Genomic DNA, 23,312 nt, shown 5'->3' with positions numbered 1-23,312 from the left:
TAAGCTACCCACTGTGAAGAATCAAATTATGCTTTCTAAGTGACGTTGCGTTCGTTGCTGACTTGAAGGGTGGTTTTAAGAGTAAGCTGACTTGAATAATTAAAACCAAGGAAAAACAGGGGGGTCAGCTAGACTGTATTACCTGTTGAACCAACAATTCACTCCAATAGGACTACGTCATTTGTTAATTCCAAACTTACACCAATAGACCTGTTAACACAACCTGTTGGAAAACTACCTGGTGAAGACTACCTGTTGAACCAGCAATTTGAATTCATATTGAATTGTACCACCTGTTGAATATATTATTTCATATGCTGCTATATAAGTGGATTTTGTATGTTACATCCACTATGTATATTTTTGTATATTAGTTGTATTGCAATATTTTGATGAATATCTCATGGCGAGTTTTAACCTACTTATGTTGAACTTATTTAAAAGATTATATGTTTATAATCTATCAATGTTGTAATATTTTATTTTAGGAGGTACTGTCTGACTATAGTGAGTTTAATAATTAAAAGACAAGAAAGTCAACAGGTGCAGTTCTCCTTAGCATGGAAAGGCCAACATGGTTTCCCAGCCAAGCGCCAGACAAGGAGCCTGATTATTTTGCAAACTTCGACTGCATACCACAACACAGACACCCTTTTCACCTTACTAGAGGTGCCTCTTTTTCCTCTGTCAAGCACTGGATGGTTTGGCACGCAGACAAAGGAAACTCTTGGCAGGTGCATTCCTTTTGAGATGGCATTTGGTGTGACCTTTGGCGAGATGGCCAAGATGGAGCAGAGGGTCATTTCCTTTAATGGGTATCATGATCACCTGCTCATTAATTCTGGGACTCTGAGGCAAAGAGAAAAATTCCCCGGCTTCTGCAGCAACATTTCAATAACCGCAAATGTCACTTGGCTTTCCTATCTCAGCAGACTCCAGGAGTGTGGCCTGATGGTGTGAGTGGCATCTTTTTTGGGGAGGGGGGGAGGGAGTCAACAAGAGGGAGGGGTTGCTAAGCTACCACATACCTCTCCCTCTCGGGCATCCAATCGGCAGGCTGGAGATAAAGGGGAGGGGGAGGCCAGCAGATCTGGAAACAAGGGAGCCCCTGTCCTGCAGGCGCTCCAGAGGGGTGGAAGGTGGAGCCGACCCAGAGACCTATTTAATGAGGGGTCACCCTCTGTCCCATTCAGCCCTTGCTGCTTCTCCTGGGGACTATGAGCAAAGTCTACCTCCCCCCAAGCATCCTTCAGCCTGCTGGCATTTCCCATGATGGTAAGAGAGTAGGAACATCCTCTCTAGTGTGGCTCTCTGGGGTTGCCAGTTCCAGCTTGAGAAATCCCTGGAGAAAATGGCAGCTTTGGCAATTGGACTCTGTGCCATAAAAGTCCCTCCCCAAACCCTGCCCTCTTCAGGCTCCACCCCAAAAACCTCCTGCCGGTGGAGATGAGGGACCTGGCAACCCAAAGGTGAACTAATCTCTGTCACAAGGAGATCAGTAATAATAGAGGGAGATCTCCAGCCACCACCCTAGCATGGCTATATTTGAATCAGCGTGCAAAAAAGGCCCTCTGTAATTGCAACTGATTGCCAGATGTGATGTGGTGTGGTGTGGAGGAGAACACGCTAGGCTTGAGGAATAGACGCAGAGTCAAACCTCTGGTCAGACAGGAACTCTGAGAGGCCTTGGGTCAAACCTCCCCATCCGTAAAACATAAATTTCTTATACTCCTCAAGCTTTCAGGAGGGGTTTTTGTTTGCGGGGGCGGGGGAGAAAGAGAATTTATATTGATTATTGCTTTCCTTTACAGAATCTTGGATCAGCTTCACAATTCATTGTGGATTTCCCTGCTCCTGTGATTCAGGTTCAAACCCATGAGCTTGGCCCAATAGATTCAAAGGGCGGAGAGAGGTTACAGGAATCTGCAGGGCCAGGTAAGGAATTTAATGGGTTCCAGGGTTGCCTGCTTCCAAGTGGGGCCCGGACTTGTCCTGGAATTAAAACTTCTCTCCAGACAACGGAGATCAGTTCCCCTGGAGAAAATGGCAGCCTTGGAGGGTGAACCCTCTGGCCTCACATCCCTGCTGAGGTCCTTCCCCTCCCCTCCCGGGCTCCACCCCCAAATCTCCAGTAATTTCCTAAACCAGAGTTGGCAGTTCTAAAATCTGGGTTCCTTAAAAAAGGAGGAAAGAAATACAACATTCAACATAAGTCTTGCTATTTTTTTTTACCTTTCTCCCATTTGTTTCCCCTACTTCTTGTTCCCTGCGTGCACAAACTAGACTAGCACTTTTCAGAATCTGGGCTGAATCCCAGAGGACTACCATGACCATCATTTAGGGGTGCCTGCCTCCAGGTGGTGGCTGGAGAGATCTCCTGCTATTACAACTGATCTCCAGGCATCAGAGATCAGCTCACCTGGAGAAAATGGCAGCTTTGGAAGGGGACTCTATGGCATTATACTCTATTGAAGTCCCTCCCCTCCTCAAACCCTACCCTTCCCAGGTTCCACCCCCCAAATCTCCAGGTATTTTCCAACCCAGAGCTGGCAACCCTAACCATCATCCAACTCCTCTCTCCTTTTTGCACTCAGGGCCTCCCAAAAGAGTTCACACAAACCCCTGCACGGTCCAGAGGGGCCTCATGCTCCTTGCCACCTTCGGATTGCTGATCGGAACAGCTGTTGGGGTCTGGTTTCTAGGTAAGGACACCCTCCTGAAGGCGGAACTGCTATAGAAGCTGCCTTATTGATTTCTATTGGCTGGAGATCAGTTGTAATAGCAGGAGATCTCAAGCTAGTACCTGGAGGTTGGCAACCCTACCTTCCCCACCTGTTAGGGTTGCCAGGTTCCTCTTCGCCACCGGCGGGAGACTTTTGGGGTAGAGTCTGAGGCGGGCGAGGTTTGGGGAGTGGAGGGACTTCAATGCCATAGAGTCCAATTGCCAGTGCAGCCATTTTTCTCCAGGGGAACTGATCTCTGTCGGCTGGAGATCAGTTGTAATAGTGGGAGATCTCCAGCTAGTACCTTGAGGTGGGCAACATTAAGTACTGGGAAAGATCCTCCTTGGCCTAAGGCCTGGTTTATAGATGCAGCTGAGGGAGGTGATAGAATGAGAGACACATTGCTGGTGGGGAGAACCTCATTTTTAATGCTCCCCCAAGTAAAAACTTCTTGCTGAGAGAGAGAGAGAGAGGGGAGAGAGAGAGAGAGAGAGAGAGAGAGAGAGAGAGAGAGAGAGAGAGATTCCAACCCAGCCTTTGGGGTTCCCAGCCTCCAGATGGGGCTTGGAGATCTCCCAGAATTATAAATGATCCCCAGATGATCAGTTCCCCTAGAGAAAATGGCTGCTCTGGAGGGTGGACTCTCTGGCATTATACTCAGTGAGGTCCCTGCCCTCCCCAAACACCAGCCTTTCCAGGAATCTCCAGGAATCTCCCAACTCAGAGTTGGCAGCCCTACTTCACACACTGTACTTGTTTCCCATTTACTGATCTAGAGGAGCTTTGACAACGGTTATCTCTGACGTGAAACTCTCCATTCCACCCTCTCAGCACTGGGCCACCATTTGCCCACCTTGCCCTGTTGCATGTCTAGGGCAGGCCTAAGACACTAGAAAGCTGCTGCCTGTCAGAGTAGACAATACCCAGCTCTATGCATCACAAGACTGACTCAGTCAGCAGTTTGATGTGAAGCACCTCACCAGGCTCCAGAAGTGGTTATCCAGGCAGGCTTTACCAGCTCTGCAAGCTAAGGATCTTTTTGAGATCAAGTGCCAAAGACTGAGTATGGCACCTTCTATGCATTCTGCCACTGAGCAATGACTAACTCAGCTTAACAAACTTGCACATGGTTTAGGTTGGGTAAGCATAGTGGAGGTGCATCCACACACACACAAGAAAGCTCCTCCTTAGAAACCCAGATACTGACAATTGTGCATGGCTGCAGTGCACAGGCCCCTGTAGAATAGCAATATCGTAGCTGTGCTTACAAGCATATGGACTGGGTGTGACCTGGAGTCAGCCAGAAAACAACCCCACAAGCTTCACCTTTGGAACACTGCTGGATTTCTACACCCACACACACCATTCTTTCTCCCTTAGTGAAGCAACTGCTGAAGCCCCTTCCCCTTCCAGAGACACCCCCCTTCCAAGACACAGAGGCACTTCTAACCAGGTGCAGAGACGTTATGGAAGAGAAAGAGGAGGACGAAGAAGATGGAGCACCCTTTGGCACGGCTGGTGGCAAGAAAGGTTTGGGATCTCCACATTCTCTCCTCCAGTGTGGTGTAGTGGTTAAGAGCGGTGGTTTGGAGCAGTGGATTCTGATCTGGAGAACCGGGTTTGATTCCCCATTCCTCCACATGAGCTGCAGACACTACTCTGGTGAACCGGGTTGGTTTCCCCACTCCCCCACATGAAGCAGTGGTTTGGAGCAGTGGATGCTGATCTGGAGAACCGGGTTTGATTCCCCATTCCTCCACATGAGCTGCAGACACTACTCTGGTGAACCGGGTTGGTTTCCCCACTCCCCCACATGAAGCCAGCTGGGTGACCTTGGGTTAGTCACAGTTCTCTCCGAACTCTCTCAGCCCCCACCTTCCTCACAAGGTGTCTGTTGTGGGGAGGGGAAGGGAAGCCAACTGTAAACCGGTTCCTTAAATGGTAGAGAAAGTCGGCATATAAAAACTAACTCTTCATCATCATCTCTGGAGACTTTTCCTCATGTGTTATTTTCATCACTAGTGTACCCATACTGCATTGGAGTTTCTTCCCCTTTTCTGCGCATTTTGCTTCCTCTAGCAGTCACATCAATATTTCATTGCTATATTTTTAACTTATTTGCAAGCACTTTAATTGTGCTCATAAATAAGCTGGATATACAGCAATGAAATGCCAAAGTGACCACTAGAAGGAGCAAAACACATGTGGAAAAGGGAGGGAAGATGCATTGGTGCTTGCAGGCAAGGAAATAACATGTGGGGGAAAGCCCCTGGTCTCGAAGGTGCTGCTGCACTCGAATCTAACAGATTTGGAGATTCTCAAAGCCAGTGAATGCTGAGCTTCCATTTAACCCAAGGCATTTGGGAACAAGTACTCCAATGAGCAAGTGAAGCTGCCTTCTCCTGAGTCAGACCATCTGTTTTGTCTCCTGTGGCCCCTCCCCTAATATACAACCTTGGGAATACCACCGAATGGCTCACAGAGAGGGTCCCAAAGAAAATCCCTGGCAATTGGTAAGGCAAATACTTAGTAGGCCAACCTACTGGCAGACAGCCTTGGGAACCTTATTTCCCACACACACCTCTTGCTGTGTGTGTGTGTTAAGTGCCGTCACGTCGTTTCCGAATCATGGCGACCCTATGAATCAATGTCCTCCAAAATGTCCTGTCTTTAACAGCCTTGCTCAGGTCTTGCATATTGAGCACCATGGCTTCCTTTATAGAGTCCATTCATCTCTTGTTGGGTCTTCCTCTTTTCTAGCTTCCTTCAACTTTCCCTAGCATGATTGTCTTTTCCAGTGACTCGTCTTCTCACAATGTGACCAAAGTACGATAGCCTCGGTTTAGTCATTTTAGCTTCTAGGGTCAGTTCAGGCTTGATTTGATCTATAACCCACTGATTTGATTTTTTTTGGCAGTCCACAGTATCCGTAACACTCTCTTCCAACACTGCATTTCAAAGGAATCTACTTTCTTCCTTTCTGCTTTCTTCAATGTCCAGCTCTCACACCCATACATAGTAACAGGGAGTACAATGGCACATGCATTAAAGTGGAGAACCAGCAGATGGAATTGAAGGTTGTCCCAAACTGTTTAAACAGGAAAGTTACATAGGCCCCCCTACAATCGCAGAAGTAAAACAAGAACAGTCAGATCCCATAGGCTGAGTTCTTAACCCAATGGTTTCAGTCTCTTTCAGAGTAAACAGAGATACCTTCCTACTGGAAGTGCAGGCAGGGGACCTACCCAGCTGGCTCCCGGTGTGTCACGATGGTTGGGACTTGGCATTGGGGACGTGGATCTGCAGGCGGCTGGGTCATGTGCGGTAAGCTCGCCTGTCCCACTAGATGCTCGGACTTTGCACCAATCTTGGTTTTCTCCCAGAACATCAATAGTGCAAATCAGATTGTCCCACTCACACAAGGGAGCCACTGAAATCCAAATTGACATAGTTTGAGGGGCCCGCTTAAAACTCACCCCCCACCCAGGTGTTTCATTGATTTTTATGACTACTCCGTCTGACCAGTCTAGGTCTTATGTCATCTCCAGTTACTGCTGGTTTTTATGATCTTTGCAGCCTGATTTTTAGGCTGTTTTCTTTTAATTAATTTATTGTATTACTATACATTGTATTACTACGGTTGGCAACCTCAGGGGGTGGCTGGAGATCTCCCGCTATTACAGATGACAGAGATCAGTTCCCCCGGAGAAAATGGCCGCTTTAGCAATTGGATTCTATGGCACTGAATTCCCCCCCTCCCCAAACCTTGTCCTCCTCAGGCTCCGCCCCCAAAATCTCCAGTTATTTCCCAACCTGGAGCTGGCAATCCTATGTATTACTATAGTTTTCTCTTGATTCAGGTAGGTGTCTTGAGTGTTTTCTAAATTGAGAGTTGTGGAGTATAAATGTTTAAAATGAATGAATACCCCCCCCCCAAAAAGGGGATTTTGGTGAGAGAGCCAGCGAGGTGTAGTGGTTAAGAGCGGCAGACTCTAATCTGGAGAATCAGGTTTGATTCCCCATTCCTTCACATGAGCAATGGTTAGGGTTGCCAGGTCCCTCTTTGCCACTGGTGGGAGGTTTTTTGGTGAAGCCTGTGGAGGGCGGGATTTGGGGAGGGGAGGGACATCAGTGTCATAGTCTAATTGCCAAAGCAGCCATTTTCTCCAGGTGAACTGACCTCTATCGACTGAAGATCAGTTGTAATCCCAAGAGATCTCCAGCTAGTACCTGGAGGATGGGCAAGAAAAAAACAGTGCAGGCAATCGTATCAAAAACATATATTCAATAGTGCAAAATTACAAAAAACAGTGCTGGTACATTTTACAATGACAATTATATACAAAACTATTCACAGTGTGACAGCAATATCCGGGATAGCGTTCCCTCTGTCACCTATTTTGGAACAGCAAGAGGTGTTCCGATTTTGAAGCTTGGTACTTTATCACCCATCTTGGAACTGCAAGAGGTGTTCCAGTAGACGTTGTTTCTGCAGTTTGATATTGGATTTCGTTGGAAGAGAGCCATTGTGCTTTGTTTAATATTGCTGTCACATTGTGAATAGCTTTGTATATAATTGTCATTGTGATATGCACCAGCACTGTTTTTTGTAATTTTGCACTATTGAATATATGTTTTTGATACGATTGCCTGCACTGTTTTTTTCTTGCCAGTACTAATTAACAGTGATATTTTTTGATTAGTACCTGGAGGATGGCAACCCTAGCGATGGTCTCTAATCTGGTGAACCAGGTTGATTTCCCCGCTCCTCCACATGAAGCTTGCTGGGTGACCTTGAGCTAGTCACAGTTCTCTCCGAACTCTCTCAGCCCCCACCTTCCTCATAAGGTGTCTGTTGTGGGGAACGATTGTAAGCCGATTTGAGACTCCTTAAAGGTAGCAAAAAAGTGGGGTATAAAAACCAACTCTTCTTCTTCTAAGTGAAGCAAGAAGCAGCACTGGAGAGGCTTTTGGGGAAGGAGTTCCAGGCACAAGGGGCAGCTAGGGGAAGGGGGTAGAAGGGCTGGTTGGCATGGTTATGGCATTGTCTGGCTGGCGCGACTCACTCTGTGGGTCATTCTGGCCCCTCCATTTTGCTGAGCTAAAAAGAGGCCCTCTTGAACTGTGTCCATCACTCCCACAGGCTCACCCACCACAAAGGTGTGAACCTGACAGATGTGAAGGTGAACAACGCCCAGGCCTTTGCTCAGCTCACACCCAACTGGAAAGGAAATGTTGAGGATATGTTACAAATCAGGTGGGTGGCCGATGGAGCGGAAGGCGAGATCTCACAGGCTATGGGCTTCCCCCCAAAAAAGGATTCATTTCCCCGTTAGCTCTGGCCTTTTCCAGGTGGGTATCTTTAAGATACCATAAGTCCGAAGTGACTTGTTGGCACTTAACACACACATACCTTTAACGATGCATGTGTGAAAAAGGAGGTAGAAGACAAAAGTACATAAGCAGAGCCCTGCTGGATTAGGCCAAAGGTCCGTCTAGCCAAGCAGTCTGTTCACACAGTGGCCAACCAGGGGCCTCTAGGAAGCCCACAGACAGGAAGACTCCAGCAGTATCCTCCCCGTCATCCCCAGCAACTGATTTAAAGAGGCCTGCTGCCTCTAGATATCCTTTGTGCTTGGGGGTCTCTAACTGCAGGGTTTTGTTTTTCTTTAGGAACAGATGCCCTTCAGGACGAATTGTGGCCCTGAAATGTTCAGGTAAGAGCCCCGCCTCAGACTGCTCCAGAAACCGCCGTGCATTTTGCTTTCTGTGCTCACGTTTCCTCTTCTTTGGCTTCTGATGGTCCGCGCAGAGGGATTTTGCTTAATAGACAGGGATCTCTAGATATGACAGTTGCTGTTGACATCCCCCCATAACAAAATCTAAGGAAATGCAAAGTCCATGATTCCGCAATCTTCTGCAGAAATGGCTTCATGGCAGGAAGGCACACACATCATTCCCGATCAGGTATTGAGCATTAGTGGCCGTTTTGGGGCAAGGAACGGTGTGGAGCGGGGAGGGGGGAGAAGGAAGGCAAGAGACAGTTGAGGGGGGGTGCAGTGGAATGTGCTGGTGCATGGAGGAGAGAGGAGGCACAGAGTTGGCTCCTCTCGGGCCACTGCAGCCTGCAGCAGGCATTTCCTGCGTCTTGTTCAGAGGCTTTGCTACATCACATAGCTCTAGAAACTGGAACTTTCCAACAAGAAAGAACTTTGCCAGAATCTAAAACATCTCCACTGGATGGTCAGATTCTGAGTAATTCCGTGCTTGGTAGGAAGATGCATAGAATATCATGCTAAAGATTTTGATTGTAAGTTAGGACAAACAACCCCAAATTGGCTTCACCAGGAACAACTCAGAGGATACCAGGCGGTTGACAAAAGTCCCTGCTGGAAAGGTCTCTTTTGCTTTTGGATCAAGATTGTCCTGCTGGGGGGGAAGGGAGGTTGTTCTTCTGGATACGATTATTTTTAGGGGCAGCAGTGCGATTTGAGGGGAGAGCCCCCCAATGGCCACCCTTAACGGTGGTGGAAAGCGCTGTCCAGACACAGCCGATGATCCCAAAAGGCTTTCAAGGCAAGAGATGATAGGGTTGCCAACCTCCAGGTGTGGGTGTGTGTGGGGGGAGGTTGGAGATCTCCCGGAATTCCAACTGACCTCTGGACTACACAGACCAGTTCCCTTAGAGAAAAAGGCTGCTTTGGATGGTGGACTCAATTATTCTCTGTTGAGATCCCTTCCCTCCTCTATAAACCCCACCCCACCCCAGTCTTCACCCATTAATTTCCAGGAATTTCCCAGACTGGAGTTGGCAACTTTTGGTCCAGAGGGCGTTGTGGCAGTGCCTGCCTCTGCGTAGCAACCCTGGACTTCCCCGGTGGTCTCCCATCCAAGTTCTAACCAGGGCTGGCCCTGCTTGGCTTCCAAGAGCCAGAGCAGGGCAGGCCCTTAGCTGACACCACCCTCCTTACTCCAAGCAAAGGCTGACGCTTCCTCTTGACCCCACAGAGTGTAGCGCCCTCTCCAAGGGACACAGGGATCACCCTTTGGACCATTGGCTCTGGCTGGTCAGTCTCCACCTCGGATCCAAGCGTATCTGTGCCGGCTCGGTGCTGTCCCACGAATGGATTGTGACCGCTGCCCACTGCGTGCACAAGTAAGTTGGAGCAGGTCTACGTCCAAGCATGGGGGGGGGGCTGTTACTTGTGGCTGAGGAGATCTTTGCTGTCTTTTCTGATGATTTAATGAGGGTTTAGAGCAAAGTGCAATTGGTCCCTTAGTAGTAAGGTTGCCAACTCCAGGTTGGGAAACTCCTGGAGATTTGGGGGTGAAGGGATATCTTTAGGGTTGTCAGGTCCCTCTTCACCACCAGCGGGTTTTTGGGGCGGAGCCTGAGGAGGGCGGGGTTTGGGGAGGGGAGGGACTTCAATGCCATACAGTCCAATGGCCAAAGCGGCCATTTTCCCCAGGTGAACTGATCTCTATCAGCTGGAGATCGGTTGTAATAGCAGGAGATCTCCAGCTAGTACCTGGAGGTTGGCAACCCTAAGCCCAGGGAGGCAAGGTAGCTCAGCAGGGATATGAGGCAGCCCTTCCAGGGCAGCCCTTCATTAGGAAGAGGTGGGGTAGGCCAACCAAGCATCTTCTCTCACTTTCTGAACATCTTGGGGGAGGGGGTCCTTTGCTAGCCTTGAGGTCTTGGACCCCCAACCCCTAGCTGGCCCTGGATGGATTCCTTTGGAAGCCAAGGGTCCAGAAGAGCTGAAAGGTTCAGGGGCTGAGGCTGCCTCTTTGATCCTAGGCAAGCAGTCGGTGGCAGGACTGTGCCCCATGTTGAGGTTAAGGACCAGGTGGCCCCTGCCGTGGAAAAGGTCCTTATCCACCCCCACTATGGCTCCCAGAGCAGGGACTACGACATTGCAATGCTGAAGCTGAATGAACCCTTGAATTTCTCAGGTAAGATTTGTCTGCTGTGAAGGATTTATCATTGGGCCTCTCAGTAGGGTTGCCAGCTCTGGGTTGAGGAATTCCTGGAGATTTGGGGGAGGATCTAATGCCATATAGTATATTCCTTTGAAATGTGGTGTTGGAGGAGAGTGTTATGGATACCATGGACTGCCAAAAAAACAAATCAGTGGGTTGTAGATCAAATCAACCCGGAACTGACCATAGAAGCTAAAATGACTAAACTGAGGCTGTCGTACTTTGGTCACATTACGAGAAGACAAGAGTCACTGGAAAAGACAAACATGCTAGGAAATGCTGAAGGCAGCAGGAAAAGAGGAAGACCCAACAAGAGATGGATTGACTCTATATAGGAAGCCATAGCCCTCACTTTGCAAGACCTGAGCAAGGCTGTTAAAGATTGGACATTTTGGAGGACTTTCATTCATAGGGTCACCATGAGTCAGAAGCGACTTGACGGCAGTTAACACACACACACACACACAATGCCATACAGTCCACCCTCAAAAGCAGCCATTTTCTCCAGGGGAACTGATCGCTGCCATCTGGAGAATAGTAGTTTGAGCTAGCTGGGAAGATATACTGTGCTGAACTCTGTGTGCAAAGAAGGGAAAGGGGAGAGGAACCAGAGCAGGTGACAGTATAGCTAAAGCTACATGTGCAGAGAGCCTAAATGACAACCAATTTAAACAGCCACGGCGAAAGGAAGGTACAGGGAGGGTCTTCAGCCCCCAGCAAGCCTCAGCACAATGATTCCCAAACAAGGGGCATTCTGGAACTATGAACACATCTGCAAAGTGAATGTTTTTTTCTGAAATCTATTGCCCTTTACTTTAGGGCATCCCAGGAAAGTAAGGGTATCCATTCAGATATTAACTAATCAAAACCCAGAATGAAAAGACTGATGATCTTTAACATTGTTATTATAACTAAACAAAACTAGAAAATTGACAAGGGTAACATAAGTAAACCTTTTTGGGCTTGGCTATTGTTTTGGTGCTTAGGCACTCAGCAGGAAGGAAACTGATAGGGATGTTTACCAATCAGCAGTCACTTGCAGATCTTGCCACCAAAGAGGATTGCACCGATAGGTCTGTCTTTCCCAAGTGCTGTTTACATCAATCACTGGTTTTTAGGAGAGGGTTCTGATTTTTATCAAACAGCTCCTGTCCTGTTTGCTTGATATCCTGTTCTTTGTCAGGCCAGGCACAAGTTTAAACCATCTGTTGCCCAATCTGGCAACCTGGACCCTGGGCATACAAACTTTCTTTCTTTGCAAAGTGACACAGCTAAGCCCTTTTGGTACAAATGTGGCTTCTGCACAAAAACTAAGGTGGGACTTCTAAAGAATTCTTGCATAAGCTGTTCAGTAGAAGGAATAATCTCTTTTTTGTGACTCCCTGCCCCAGGATGTGGTGATGGCTGCCAACTTGGAAGGACTTAAAGAGGGGAGTGAACATGTTCATGGAGGAGAGCGCTATCCATGGCTACTAGTCAAAATGAATACTAGGCATGATGCATCCCTATTCTCTCCAGGATCAGAGGAACATTCCTATTACATTAGGTGCACTAGAACGCAGGATGCTGCTGCAGTCGTCTTGCTTGTGGGCTTCCTAGAGGCACCTGGTTGGCCACTGTGTGAACAGACTGCTGGACTTGATGGGCCTGGGTCTGATCCAGTATGGCTTTTCTTGCATTCTTATGTGTTGATGGCTGCCAGCTTGGGAGGCTGGGAGTAGACAAGTTCATGGAGGAGAGGGCTATCCATGGCTCCTAGTCAAAATGGATACTAGTCATGATGCATACCTCCTCTCTCCAGCATCAGAGGAGCAGGCCTATTATTTTGGGTGCGGTGGAACACAGGCAGGATGGTGCTGCTGCAGTCGTCTTGTTTGGGGGCTTCCTAGAGGCATCTGGTTGGCTACTGTGTGAACAGACTGCTGGACTTGATGGGCCTGGGTCTGATCCAGCATGGCTTTTCTTATGTTCTTATGTTTCTTCCCCCACCCTTAGAGACAACCCAGGCAATTTGCTTACCCAGGTACCATCAAACCATCCCCATTGGCAGCAAGTGCTGGATCCCAGGATGGGACTTCACACAGCCAGAGAATGGTAAGCATCTGCCAGGATGGCAAGGACAGACCCCACAAGACATACCCTGAGCCCCGTTTTGACACCCAAGTCCCTGTTTCCATCCCATTTCTCCACTATTAAACAGAGTCCCCCCAAACCCCCGGGTTTTGCTTTGGCACCATTTTCTGTCCCTTTGCACCAGTGTTTCCCTGTAAAATAAATAGGTGCATGTTTGGACAGTTTTTGTACATCAATCAACACTAAATGTTGAACTATAACTGAAGAATAAATAGCATAAGGAAACCAAAGAACATGTACAGGATACTGACTGACGAGACCAACAGCAAAGAATTGAGAGCCAAATCTGTTGACAAAGGCAGGCCTTCACTCATCCCTGAGACTTAGGGTTGCCAGCTTTGGGTTGGGAAATATCTGGAGATTTGGGGGGGTGGAGCCTGAGGAGGTCGTGGTTTGGAGAGGGGAGGGACTTCAATGCCATAGAGTCCAATTGCCAAAGTGGCCATTTTCTCCATGGGAACTGATCTCTGTCTGCTGGAGATCAGTTGTAAAAGTGGGAGATATCCAACCACCCCCTGGAGGTTGGCAACCCTACCTGGGGGGTTACTTCCCAGCAGTTCATTCAACCCCAATGTATGAGAGGGTGCCGCTGCTTGTTTTTCAGCCCAAGCAGTTGAGATGAACGTGCCAGCAAAGTTGATGGGTACGCAGAAATGCAACCGCTCATGCGCCTACGCGGGTGAGCTCACCACCCGGATGCTGTGTGCCGACTACCTGGATGAAAGCACCGATGCCTGCCAGGTAAAAGGCGGGAGAGGCCTTGATCTTTCAGAGGCATGAGCAGGGGGCAACTGTTTTGGTGTATCGCCTGAGAACTACAGCCTTGCCTGTTTATTTTATTGATTTATTGATTTGATTCCCGCCCTTTCCCGGCATAGCCATTCTGCCCCTACGCTCGCAACTCATGCTCAATGTTTAACTAAAAGTTCTCATGGTTGGGTCTTCTCCCCCTTTGTGCCTGTCCATGTGAGCAAGACGACTTCCCCAGGTCAAGCAGAGCCCTTTCTGGCTTGTGCTCCCAAGTCAAGAGTAAGATGCAAGAATAAGAGCGAGAGCGCTTCTTCTCTGTGTCCATAGAATTTATAATTATCTTGGGGGTAATTATAAATAAGTATATATATATGACCTGGTGGGGTCATTCAGATCTTCCTGTCCCACAAAGAAGAGAATACATTTGGCAATTTGTTCCTGGGTGTCACCTTCCAGCAAGGTGTGGGATTGGTAAACCTTAGGGTTGCCAACCACCAGGTACTAGCTGGAGATCTCCTGCTATTACAACTGATCTCCAGCCGTTAGAGATCAGTTCACCTGGAGAAAATGGCCACTTTGGCCATTGGACTCTATGGCATTGAAGTCCCTACTCTCCCTAAACCTCAGCCCCAAAAACCTCCCACTGGTTGCAAAGAGGGACCTGGTAACCCTAGTAAACCTGCTTCAGCCAGTCATTTGCATAACCCAAAGCTTGAGTTCTTGGTGTTTGGAGCTTAATGACTCCATCCTTCAACCCCTTCTTTGCTGCTGGCTATGAGTTAGCCACTAGGTTCCTCTTCGTGAGCAAAGTGCAGTCACAGTAATTGAAATACTGGAGTGAATTCTAGGATGGAGAACATTTGTCCACAGTCAGTGATAAAGCAGCTTGACAGGAACATAAAGAACATCAACTTTGCAAGAGCTAAACTGCTAGGGTCCCAGGAGATCCTGAGCAAGAGCCTGGTTTAGCAAGCAGCAGGGCAGATTCTCACCGTGCCCTTCTTTTCACAGAGTAACAGTGCAGGACCACTCATTTGCCAGCATGAGCAGACGTGGCACTTGGTTGGAATTGGGAGCTGGGGCTCTAGGTGTGCGATGCCAAGACGCCCTGGCATTTTCACCAAGGTGACGGAATTCCTGGACTGGATCCATCATGTCATGGAGGTAAGCGGGTAGAGGGGAGAGGAAGCTGGACTCTGCTCGAGAATTAGTGGTGGTGGAAAGTGCAGTCAAGTTGCAGCTGACTTATGGCTCTTCTGTAGGCAATAGGTGTTCAGAGGTGGTTTGCCATTGCCTGCCTCTGCATAGCAACCCTAGACTTCCTTGATGGTCTCCCATCCAAGTACTAACCACGGCCCAACCTTGCTTAGCTTCCGAGATCTGACAAGATTGGGGTAGCCTGGGCAATCCAGGTCAGGGTAATAATTAAGTGCCTTCAAGTCACAGTCAACTTACAGTGACCCTGTAGAGTTTTCAAGGCAAGAAACAAACAGAGGTGGTTTGCCATTGTCTGCCTCTGCTTAGCAACCATGGACATCTTTGGTGGTCTCCCATCCAAGTATTAGTAGGCAGGGCTGACTCTGCTTAGCTTTCCAGATCTGATGAGATAAAAGTAGCCCAGGCAATCCAGATCAGGGTGTGCCCTAGAGTTACTTGTCTTTTAACAGATAGCTGGAGCCAATTCAAACACACCCACTCCAATATCCACCCCAGATTTTAAAAAAAATCCTCCTGCAGAAAGAAAACACTGGCAAATCATGAGATTTTCACATTTGTCGCTTCTGAGCACACAGTGGACTTACCTTGCCCTGTGACAGCCCCTTGGCCATATAGTTACTAGGATTGCCAGGTCCCTCTTCGCCTCTGGTGGGAGGTTTTTGGGGTGGAGCCTGAGGAGGATGGGGAGGAACTTCAATACCATAGAGTCTAATTGCCAAAGCTGCCGTTTTCTCCAGGGGAACTGATCTCTATCGGCTGGAGATCAGTTGTAATAGCAGGAGATCTCCAGCTAGTACCTGGAGGTTGGAAACCTTATGTTTGAGTCACTCCAGGGTCAACATTGGGAAAACTGTCCTGTTGTCTTCCAGAGCTATTAATGGCCAAAGGGCGATCCCAGAAAGAGAACCTCTCCCTCAAAGGCAGGTGGGGAACAGACAGACGCACAGCCGAGGCTGGGATCTGGAACTGTGAAGAAGCCAGAGCTCAAAGAGGGAAGGTCGCCCGCCTCAGCATCTCCAGAGCCTCTTTCTCTTTGGTTGTCTCTAAGGTGCTCCTGGACTTATGTCTAACTGTTCGTTCCCTCCTGCAGCTGTTCTCATTCTACAGACCTACATCATCCACTAGGGATTCAGCATCACTCCTTCCCCGACCTCGAAGTCAATCCTGGTTTGTTATTAAATACGTTTTTCAAGTTTGGTCAGTTAAGTGGAAGAGCTCCCCCTCTTTTTCAAGGACCCAAAGCCCTTCTCTGCTCCAGCTGCTGACCTGCATGCGTGAATGAGAAATTTCCTTTGGCCATCACTCCTGCAAATGCCTTCCCTGTTGAAAGGTTAAGCAAATCACCCAACAGGTAATCTGCCTGCAATTGGCCTTCACAGGTGAGGTCATCCTTGCAACTCGTTTGCATTAGTAAGTTTCAAAACCTGAGCTGATGCACATGTCTTGCCATTTTAGGATTTAACCATTTTGCTTATTAGCTAAGGACCAGCCGGGGCAAAAACTCCCGAATGCAATTTTTCAATCCCTCCTAAAGTTGGAAAGGTGAATCTTTTTAGCAGGGGTTTTTTTCCTGAGGCTTGGAGCTTGGAGGTGGTTTACCCAAAAGGCAGGGTGTCCTTCTTCTCACTGGCCTTTCTTCACAAGGAGCACGTGACCAGCTCCACTGGTAGAAATGGCGTGGGCAGAGAGACTCCACTAACACAAATCAGCTTTTGTGCCCTGCCTGGCATCAAGACCTGACAAGCGTCAGTGGAAGAATCTTGTGCTTTGTTACTTCTCAATACCTGTCAGCCACTTTAGAAAAGCTGCCTTGTTTTTTTACTTGTAAATGTCATGTAAACGCTGCTTTCTTTTTACAACTGTTTCCTCGTTTTGATTATAATACTGCCTCTTGGGGATCTTTCACACCCGGGTCATGTTATTGTCAGCTTTACTGTACAGATAATTTCCTTTCGGGCGGGGGGGGGGGGTGATGGTTGGTGGTATAGGGGCTTAATTAAAACACCGTTTGGGCAGCTAGCCAGAAGATGGGAACATTATTATTAAGGTGTTTATAGAATTGACCCTATCCTGGATCAGGGGTGGGGCCAGGAGGCAGTAGGACTTCAAGTCGGGAAAAACTGCTAGCTTCTTGCTGTCCACTCTGCACCCCTCTTCTTTGGGGGGGGGGCATTGCCAGGAGCTTGCTAGGAACATCTGGGGGGGGGGCTTTATGGCAGAGTAGGGCAACGGCACCACCTGGTGGCTGTTGCTGTGTCCCGCATCTCCAGCGCCAAGAGTGGGGGCTCTCTTCCATTTTAACTTACTTTATGTATTTACTCACTTCACTTATATCCCGCCTTTCTCTCCAACGGGGAGCCAAAGCAACTGACATCGTTTTCCTCTCCTCCATTTTACTCCCCAGCAACCCTGGGAGAGAGGTTAGGCTGAGGGAGTGTGACTTATCCAAGGTCACCTGGCAACCTTGCACGGCAGAGCGGAGATTTGAATCTGGTTCTCCCAGATCCTAGCTCCACATTCTAACTACTACACCACACTAGCTCAGGTTTTTTCAGGCAAAAGCACCCTGAAATGCTGGCGATGGTCTCTCCAAGGCAAGGTTGCCAGGGCGGGGAAATACCTGGAGGTTTTGGGGGTGGAGCCTGGGGAGGGCAGGGTTTGGGTAGGGTCTCAGCAGGGTATAGTGCCATAGAGACCACCCTCTGGCAGCTTTCACTGTAGATCTGGGGAGGAGAGTGGGGTACGCATTGCTTCTGAGACCGCTTTGGGAGGAAACGGCCCATGAGTTTTCTCCCTAAAAGCAGCCATTTTCTCCAGGGGAACTCATCTCTGTCATCTGGAAATCACTTGTAATAGCAGGAAATCTCCAGGCAGAATCTGGAGGTTGGCAACCCTACTCCAAGGGCGTCACCAGGCTTCTGCCACAATGCCCACAGGGACAGGTGAGACAGAAGCCGTCCAACCCATGCAGCATCAAGACGCTCTCCGTGCTTGGGAGCTTCAGAGCAGGCTGGGAGAGGCATGCTGTGAGGCCGGAGTTGGTTTGCAAGTGGCAGGGGGGTGGGGTGGGGTAGAGGGGGCATATTTGGGGTGGGTGGCATTTAAGAAGTTCCTGTATTTCATATTCTCTAGTTTGGCTGCAGCCAAATGTCTTTCAAGTTACTCCAGGAAGAGGTAAGACAGAAAAGAGGCAAGAAATGCTGTGGAAGCCATCCAAGAGCTTTCCTGTTGCGAACGCCTTCTCGTGTTTCAATCCCTGCCCCCGCTTTCCAAGCCAGTCTTTTCCAACCTGCATATTTTACATCAGCTATGTCTCACCTGCCAGGCCCCACCCAGCTCTGTTTCAGAAACAAAGGTTTATTGGAGCTATGGTTGTCCCTCTCAGCTCTGTTTTTTTACCTTCGGGCAAGGTCTCAGTCCCACTGCATCCTACAACTCATGAACACATGAAGCTGCCTTATACTGAATCAGACCCTTGGTCCATCAAAGTCAGTATTGTCTACTCAGACTGGCAGCAGCTCTCCAAGGTCTCATGCAGAGGTCTTTCACATCACCTACTGCCTGGTCCTTTCTAACTGGAGATGCCGGGGATTGAACCTGGGACCTTCTGCATGCCAAGCAGACACTCTGCTAGTGAGCCTCTCCCACAGCCTCTCCCATTATAACACATGAAGCTGCCTTATACTGGGTCAGACCCTTGGTCCATCAAAGTCAGTATTGTCTACTCAGACTGGCAGCAGCTCTCCAGGGTCTCAGGCAGGGGTCTTTCACATCACCTACTTGCCTAGTGCCTGTGTGAAGTTGGGTTTTGCCCCAATATGCATCACTTTACACTTACTCACATTGAATCTCATTTGCCATTTTAATGCCCATTCTTCCAGTATGCAGAGATCCTTCTGGAGCTCTTCACAGTCCGATTTTGTTTTAACCACCCTAAATAATTTGGTGTCATCTGCAAACTTGGCTACTTCACTGTTTAACCCCAACTCCAGGTCATTGATGAACAGGTTGAAAAGCACTGGTCCCAACACAGATCCCTGAGGCACCCCACTGCTCACATCCCACCATTGTGAGAACTGACCATTGATTCCCTCCTCTGCTTCCTATTTTTCAGCCAGCTCTCAATCCAATCTGGAGGCAATGCCACCAGAGCCCCAACAAAGCCGCTACAGCAGAGGCACAGGAGACTCAGGGCACAGCTACATGAGCGAAGGAGTGATAGGCTACAGGCCCAGCGAGAAGCACTCCCTGCTGACAGTGATAAGATTAATGAGCTCCACCAGGCAGGGAATGCTGAGATGGGATAACAAACAACAGCTGGTTCCCCCCAGGCCTACTTCAGTCATCATAGGCTTGCCTGTTGTGCAAGCAACTCACCAATCTCCTTGGGCATCGGCCTTGTCTCCCTGCTATACCTTGGATTCCTGGTATCCTAACTTCTTGGACTGACCCTAACTCACGCCTTGAACTGCCCTTGTGTGTACTGGTATCTTGGACTCTACCTGAATCGTGTATGACCTTGGACTGCTTTCCAGACTATGCTTTGAGCCTCTGGCCCTCAATCTCTGCCTGCAGCATGGCATGGGATTTGCCCATTTTCTCATCCAGCTGCAGCCCAAGAATTTTGTCTCTGTGGGTCAGCAGGAACTGCACCGGGGGCGAGCAGATAAATTGTCTGAGATAATCACCCCCTCTTCTGCAAACAGAAATGCTGTTTGGTCAGAGAATCTACACATTTGCTGACATCCTCCTGTGCATATACAGCAAATAAAGGAAAACAGGGTTAGGAGACAAAGCAGTGTTTTCTTTTTCGGATCTTGAGATGATCAAGGAACAAGGAAGTGCTCAAGAAATCCTACTGTACACATAAAATGGAAGAGGCGAAAAATACCTCATGGGAAACTCAACAAGTTGTTATTGCAGCAAAGAATACTGGTTTGACGTGCCAAAGATCATAGGCTGGGAATCAAAGAGCGCCATGGGTAGGCTGGGGTTTCACAGGCCTGGAACAGCAAGCACCTGCCCCTGTGAGACAAACCAAGCTGTTTGTGGTGAGCCACAGGAAGGAGTCAGTGGTTGAAACCGAGGCGCCATAAATCCCAGGGGTTGGTGCATCTCTCTCATTCTTCACCACGGTTACAGAGAGAGGTCAGCTAAAATTCGTTTCAGAGTTTTTATGAGGCTTGGTCACTGATTCAACCTGGCACCCCAACTTTGACACAGAAAAACTAAACTTGCATCTCCCTACTACGACAGCCAGTGCGCTGGTCTGAGGCTGGGGAGATCTTGGTTCAAATCCCCACTCAGTTATACAAATCCTTGGGTGACCTTGGCCAGGTACACTTTTAACCTAGCAGGTCTCATGGGGTGGCCATGAGAATCAAACGGTGGGGGGGGGGAGGGAATCATGCACAGTAGTTGCATTCCTGAAGATTGCTGCATTATAGAAAATTGCAATGGCAATGTGGCTGCCCCATGAGGAATAATGGAACAGAAGCAAGAAATGTTCCTGACCCCGTGGTGTGGCTGGTGTTGTGCTGTCCTACGGACTCAGGGATTTCCATTCCTACTTGTATCTGAGGAAAGGAACTTTGACTCTCGAAAACTTAGACCCCGTAAATCTTGCTGGTCTACAAGCTCCTCCTGGCCTTGACTCTAGCTGTTCTACCACGGACTACCTTCTGAGACTTGCTGCAACTGCTAGCTTAAGGCTGCCCGTGTTTCTATCAAGGTTTTACAGAACTGGTATCAATCATGGTGCCATCCACATCCCGTGACAAAAGAATCCCATTTTAACAAAACAGCTCGCATTTGGTACACAAAAACGTATGCGGAGCCGGCCCCAAATGCAAGGTCCTTTTCGCGAGCAGCGCTGTGGCCGCAGAAGATGGCTGCTCTTGCGCCACCTTCCCCAGGGTTCCGCCAGGGAGAAATCATTTGTTTTTCAGTGCGCTTTGGGTGGTAGAGGAGAGGCTGTGTTGAACGGCCAACTAGTCTTATTGACCCTTGATCGGATTGGTATTCTGTCCAGTGTTTCACTGTTGAATTTATTTATTTCTGGCTGGTGTTTATTGTTTTGCTGTTTGTGCTGCGAGCCACACTGGGTTGGAGAACATGTTTCAAGTGAGATGAAATAAAATGGCTCACCTCTCAGAACCAGATGTCGCCATCAAAGCCATCGCATGAAGCTGCCTTATTCTGAATTAGACCACTGGCCCATTAAAGTCAGTACTGTCTATTCAGACTAGCAGCAGCAGCAGCGCTGAGGGGTCTTAGCGAGAGGACTTTCACATCACCTGCCGCCTGATCCTTCCAGTTGCAGATGCCGGAGACTGAACCTGGGACCTTCTGCATGCCGAGCAGATCCTCCGCCATTGAGCCATGGCCCTTCCTGAAGACCTGGAGGCTCATCGGGAAAAGCAACCCCCATGCAACCAACAGAAAGGGATAACCAGGCTTCACCCTTCGGTGACCCACAAACATGTGTTTCCTGTGTCCTTCGTCAAGAAGGTGACTCAACAGAAACAGTGGATTTAAACCCAAGAGGAAGTGATGTCATTGAACAAATTAGACAGCTGAGATATTTGGGTATAAATTTGCAATATAATACCAGATGGGCAGCTCAAAGGAAACATACACTGTCCTTCAGTGTTACTCCTCTGAAGATGCCTGCCACAGCTGCTGGCGAAACGTCAGGAAAGAAAATTCCTAGACCACGGTTACACAGTCCGGATAACCTACAAGAACCAATAAACATACACTTAATTTGGCCAGTTGCAGCGGGTTCAGGGTGGCCAAAATGTGCCTGCAGACATTTGTGTACCAAATGCTTCAACCCGTAGCTCAGCTATTCCATGGGATCCACACAGGGGTTAGCGCATTTAAGCCGCTTGTTGAGAAGATCCAAGCTTGCTTCTTGCGTCGCCATTTGGCTTGTTCCAAATGGTGTCAGATACGCAGCTGTGCGTTTAGAGACTGGGCTGCGTCTCTTGGAAACAAGAGCCTGGCTTCAGACCTTGAGATTTTGACTGTGCCTCAACTTTATATCTGAATGCCCTACTTTTGTGCATATTATGTTGTCTGACTCTTTTTCAAGGAATTGGTCACCTTGAATTCTGAAGAAAACCAAGTGAATTGGCATTTCAATTGACTCGCTTTTCACATTGGACAAACAACAAGCTTTTAAGAGTGTTGCACAGAGTTTGTTGGATATGAAGACATGAAGCTGCATTATACTGAATCAGACCCTCGGTCCATCAAAGTCAGTATTGTCTACTCAGACGCAGCGGCTCTCCAGGTCTCAGGCAGAGGTCTTTCACATCACCTACTTGCCTGGTCCCTTTAACTGGAGATGCTGAGGATTGAACCTGGGGCCTTGTGCATGCCAAGCAGATGCTCTACCACTGAGCCACAGCCCCTCCCCAAACTCTGTACTCTTAAATAAATAGGGCACGTTCCCCACTTGTGTATGGTATAGTGACTGATTATGGCTGCTTATTTCTTGCACTGCAAATCCCCGGAGCTTCTGTGCTCACAAGGTTCAATGTTCTACCTTCAGCAGTCCTTTATGGCAGATTCTTGATAACTCCTCATCAGGAAAGACTTTGCCCCTGTAGAGCTAGAGCTCCTGAATTTTTATCTCATGTTTTGCTTTACTGTAATTTTTACACTGTGTTGAGGAACTCTTTTACACAAGTTTAAGGCCATTCATCAGAATGGTGTAGTGGTTAAGAGCGGTGGTTTGGAGCGGTGCACTCTAATCTGGAGAACCAGGTTTGATTCCCCACTCCTCCATATGAGCTGCGGGTGCTAATCTGGTGAACCAGGTTGGTTCTCCACTTCTACACATAAAGCCAGCTGGGTGATCTTGGGCTAGTCACAGTTCTCTCAGCCCCACCTACCTCACAGGGTGTCTGTTGCAGGGAGGGAAAGTGATGGTAAGCCGGTTTGATTCTCCCTTACGTGCTAGAGAAAGTCGGCATATAAAAACCAACTCTTCTTCGTCTTCTTGTTTATAACTTGTATCTGACTGAAACCCTCATATCACTAACCAAGTAGCTAGGTATCTCCTATCTACCGTGAGACTCCAGGAATTGATTGTCAATAACTTTGGATAATTTCCCTTTTTCTCCTTCTTTTAAAGTTTATGATAATTCATTTGTTATTTCTTGATGTTGTCTGATCCAGTTATGTAACTTGCAATAATAAAGGTTTCTGATCTGATCTGAACCCAAGAGGAAGTCTTACCTCCACCTTATAAACTATCCTAAAAAAATGAAAGCATTGGACAAGGAAATGTTAACAAAACACCTCTCCAGTGTAGATAAACATGGTGGCGAGCCAAACATTTCATGGGAAGATGATCGTCCACAAAGCCCCACAGTGATAATCCTGATGTCTAGGCCACAGTACAGAACTGTGCCCGCTTCTGTGCTACTGGTTCCCTTCTCTTTCCCTCACCCCAGCCACGCCTTTCAGTGCAAAAGGAGCAAACACCTGAGGTTA

The 23,312-nt window shown here is 48.3% G+C and overlaps 1 protein-coding gene across 1 annotated transcript; it reads left to right on the top strand.

Annotated features, from left to right (window-relative positions):
• Positions 1-777: 777 nt before the first annotated feature.
• Positions 778-15,932, top strand: TMPRSS5 (transmembrane serine protease 5). The gene is made up of 13 exons (XM_056860842.1): positions 778-954; positions 1,812-1,935; positions 2,595-2,702; positions 4,104-4,253; positions 5,912-6,047; positions 7,867-7,980; positions 8,397-8,440; positions 9,732-9,879; positions 10,525-10,679; positions 12,702-12,800; positions 13,444-13,580; positions 14,601-14,753; positions 15,915-15,932. Exons 1-13 carry the CDS (start codon positions 778-780, stop codon positions 15,930-15,932), a joined length of 1,563 nt encoding a protein of 520 aa, XP_056716820.1.
• Positions 15,933-23,312: the final 7,380 nt, after the last annotated feature.

The sequence above is a fragment of the Euleptes europaea genome, chromosome 14 (genome assembly GCF_029931775.1).
Source record: "Euleptes europaea isolate rEulEur1 chromosome 14, rEulEur1.hap1, whole genome shotgun sequence".
NCBI lineage: Eukaryota > Metazoa > Chordata > Lepidosauria > Squamata > Sphaerodactylidae > Euleptes > Euleptes europaea.
This window is presented reverse-complemented; position numbering and strand designations above follow the sequence as displayed.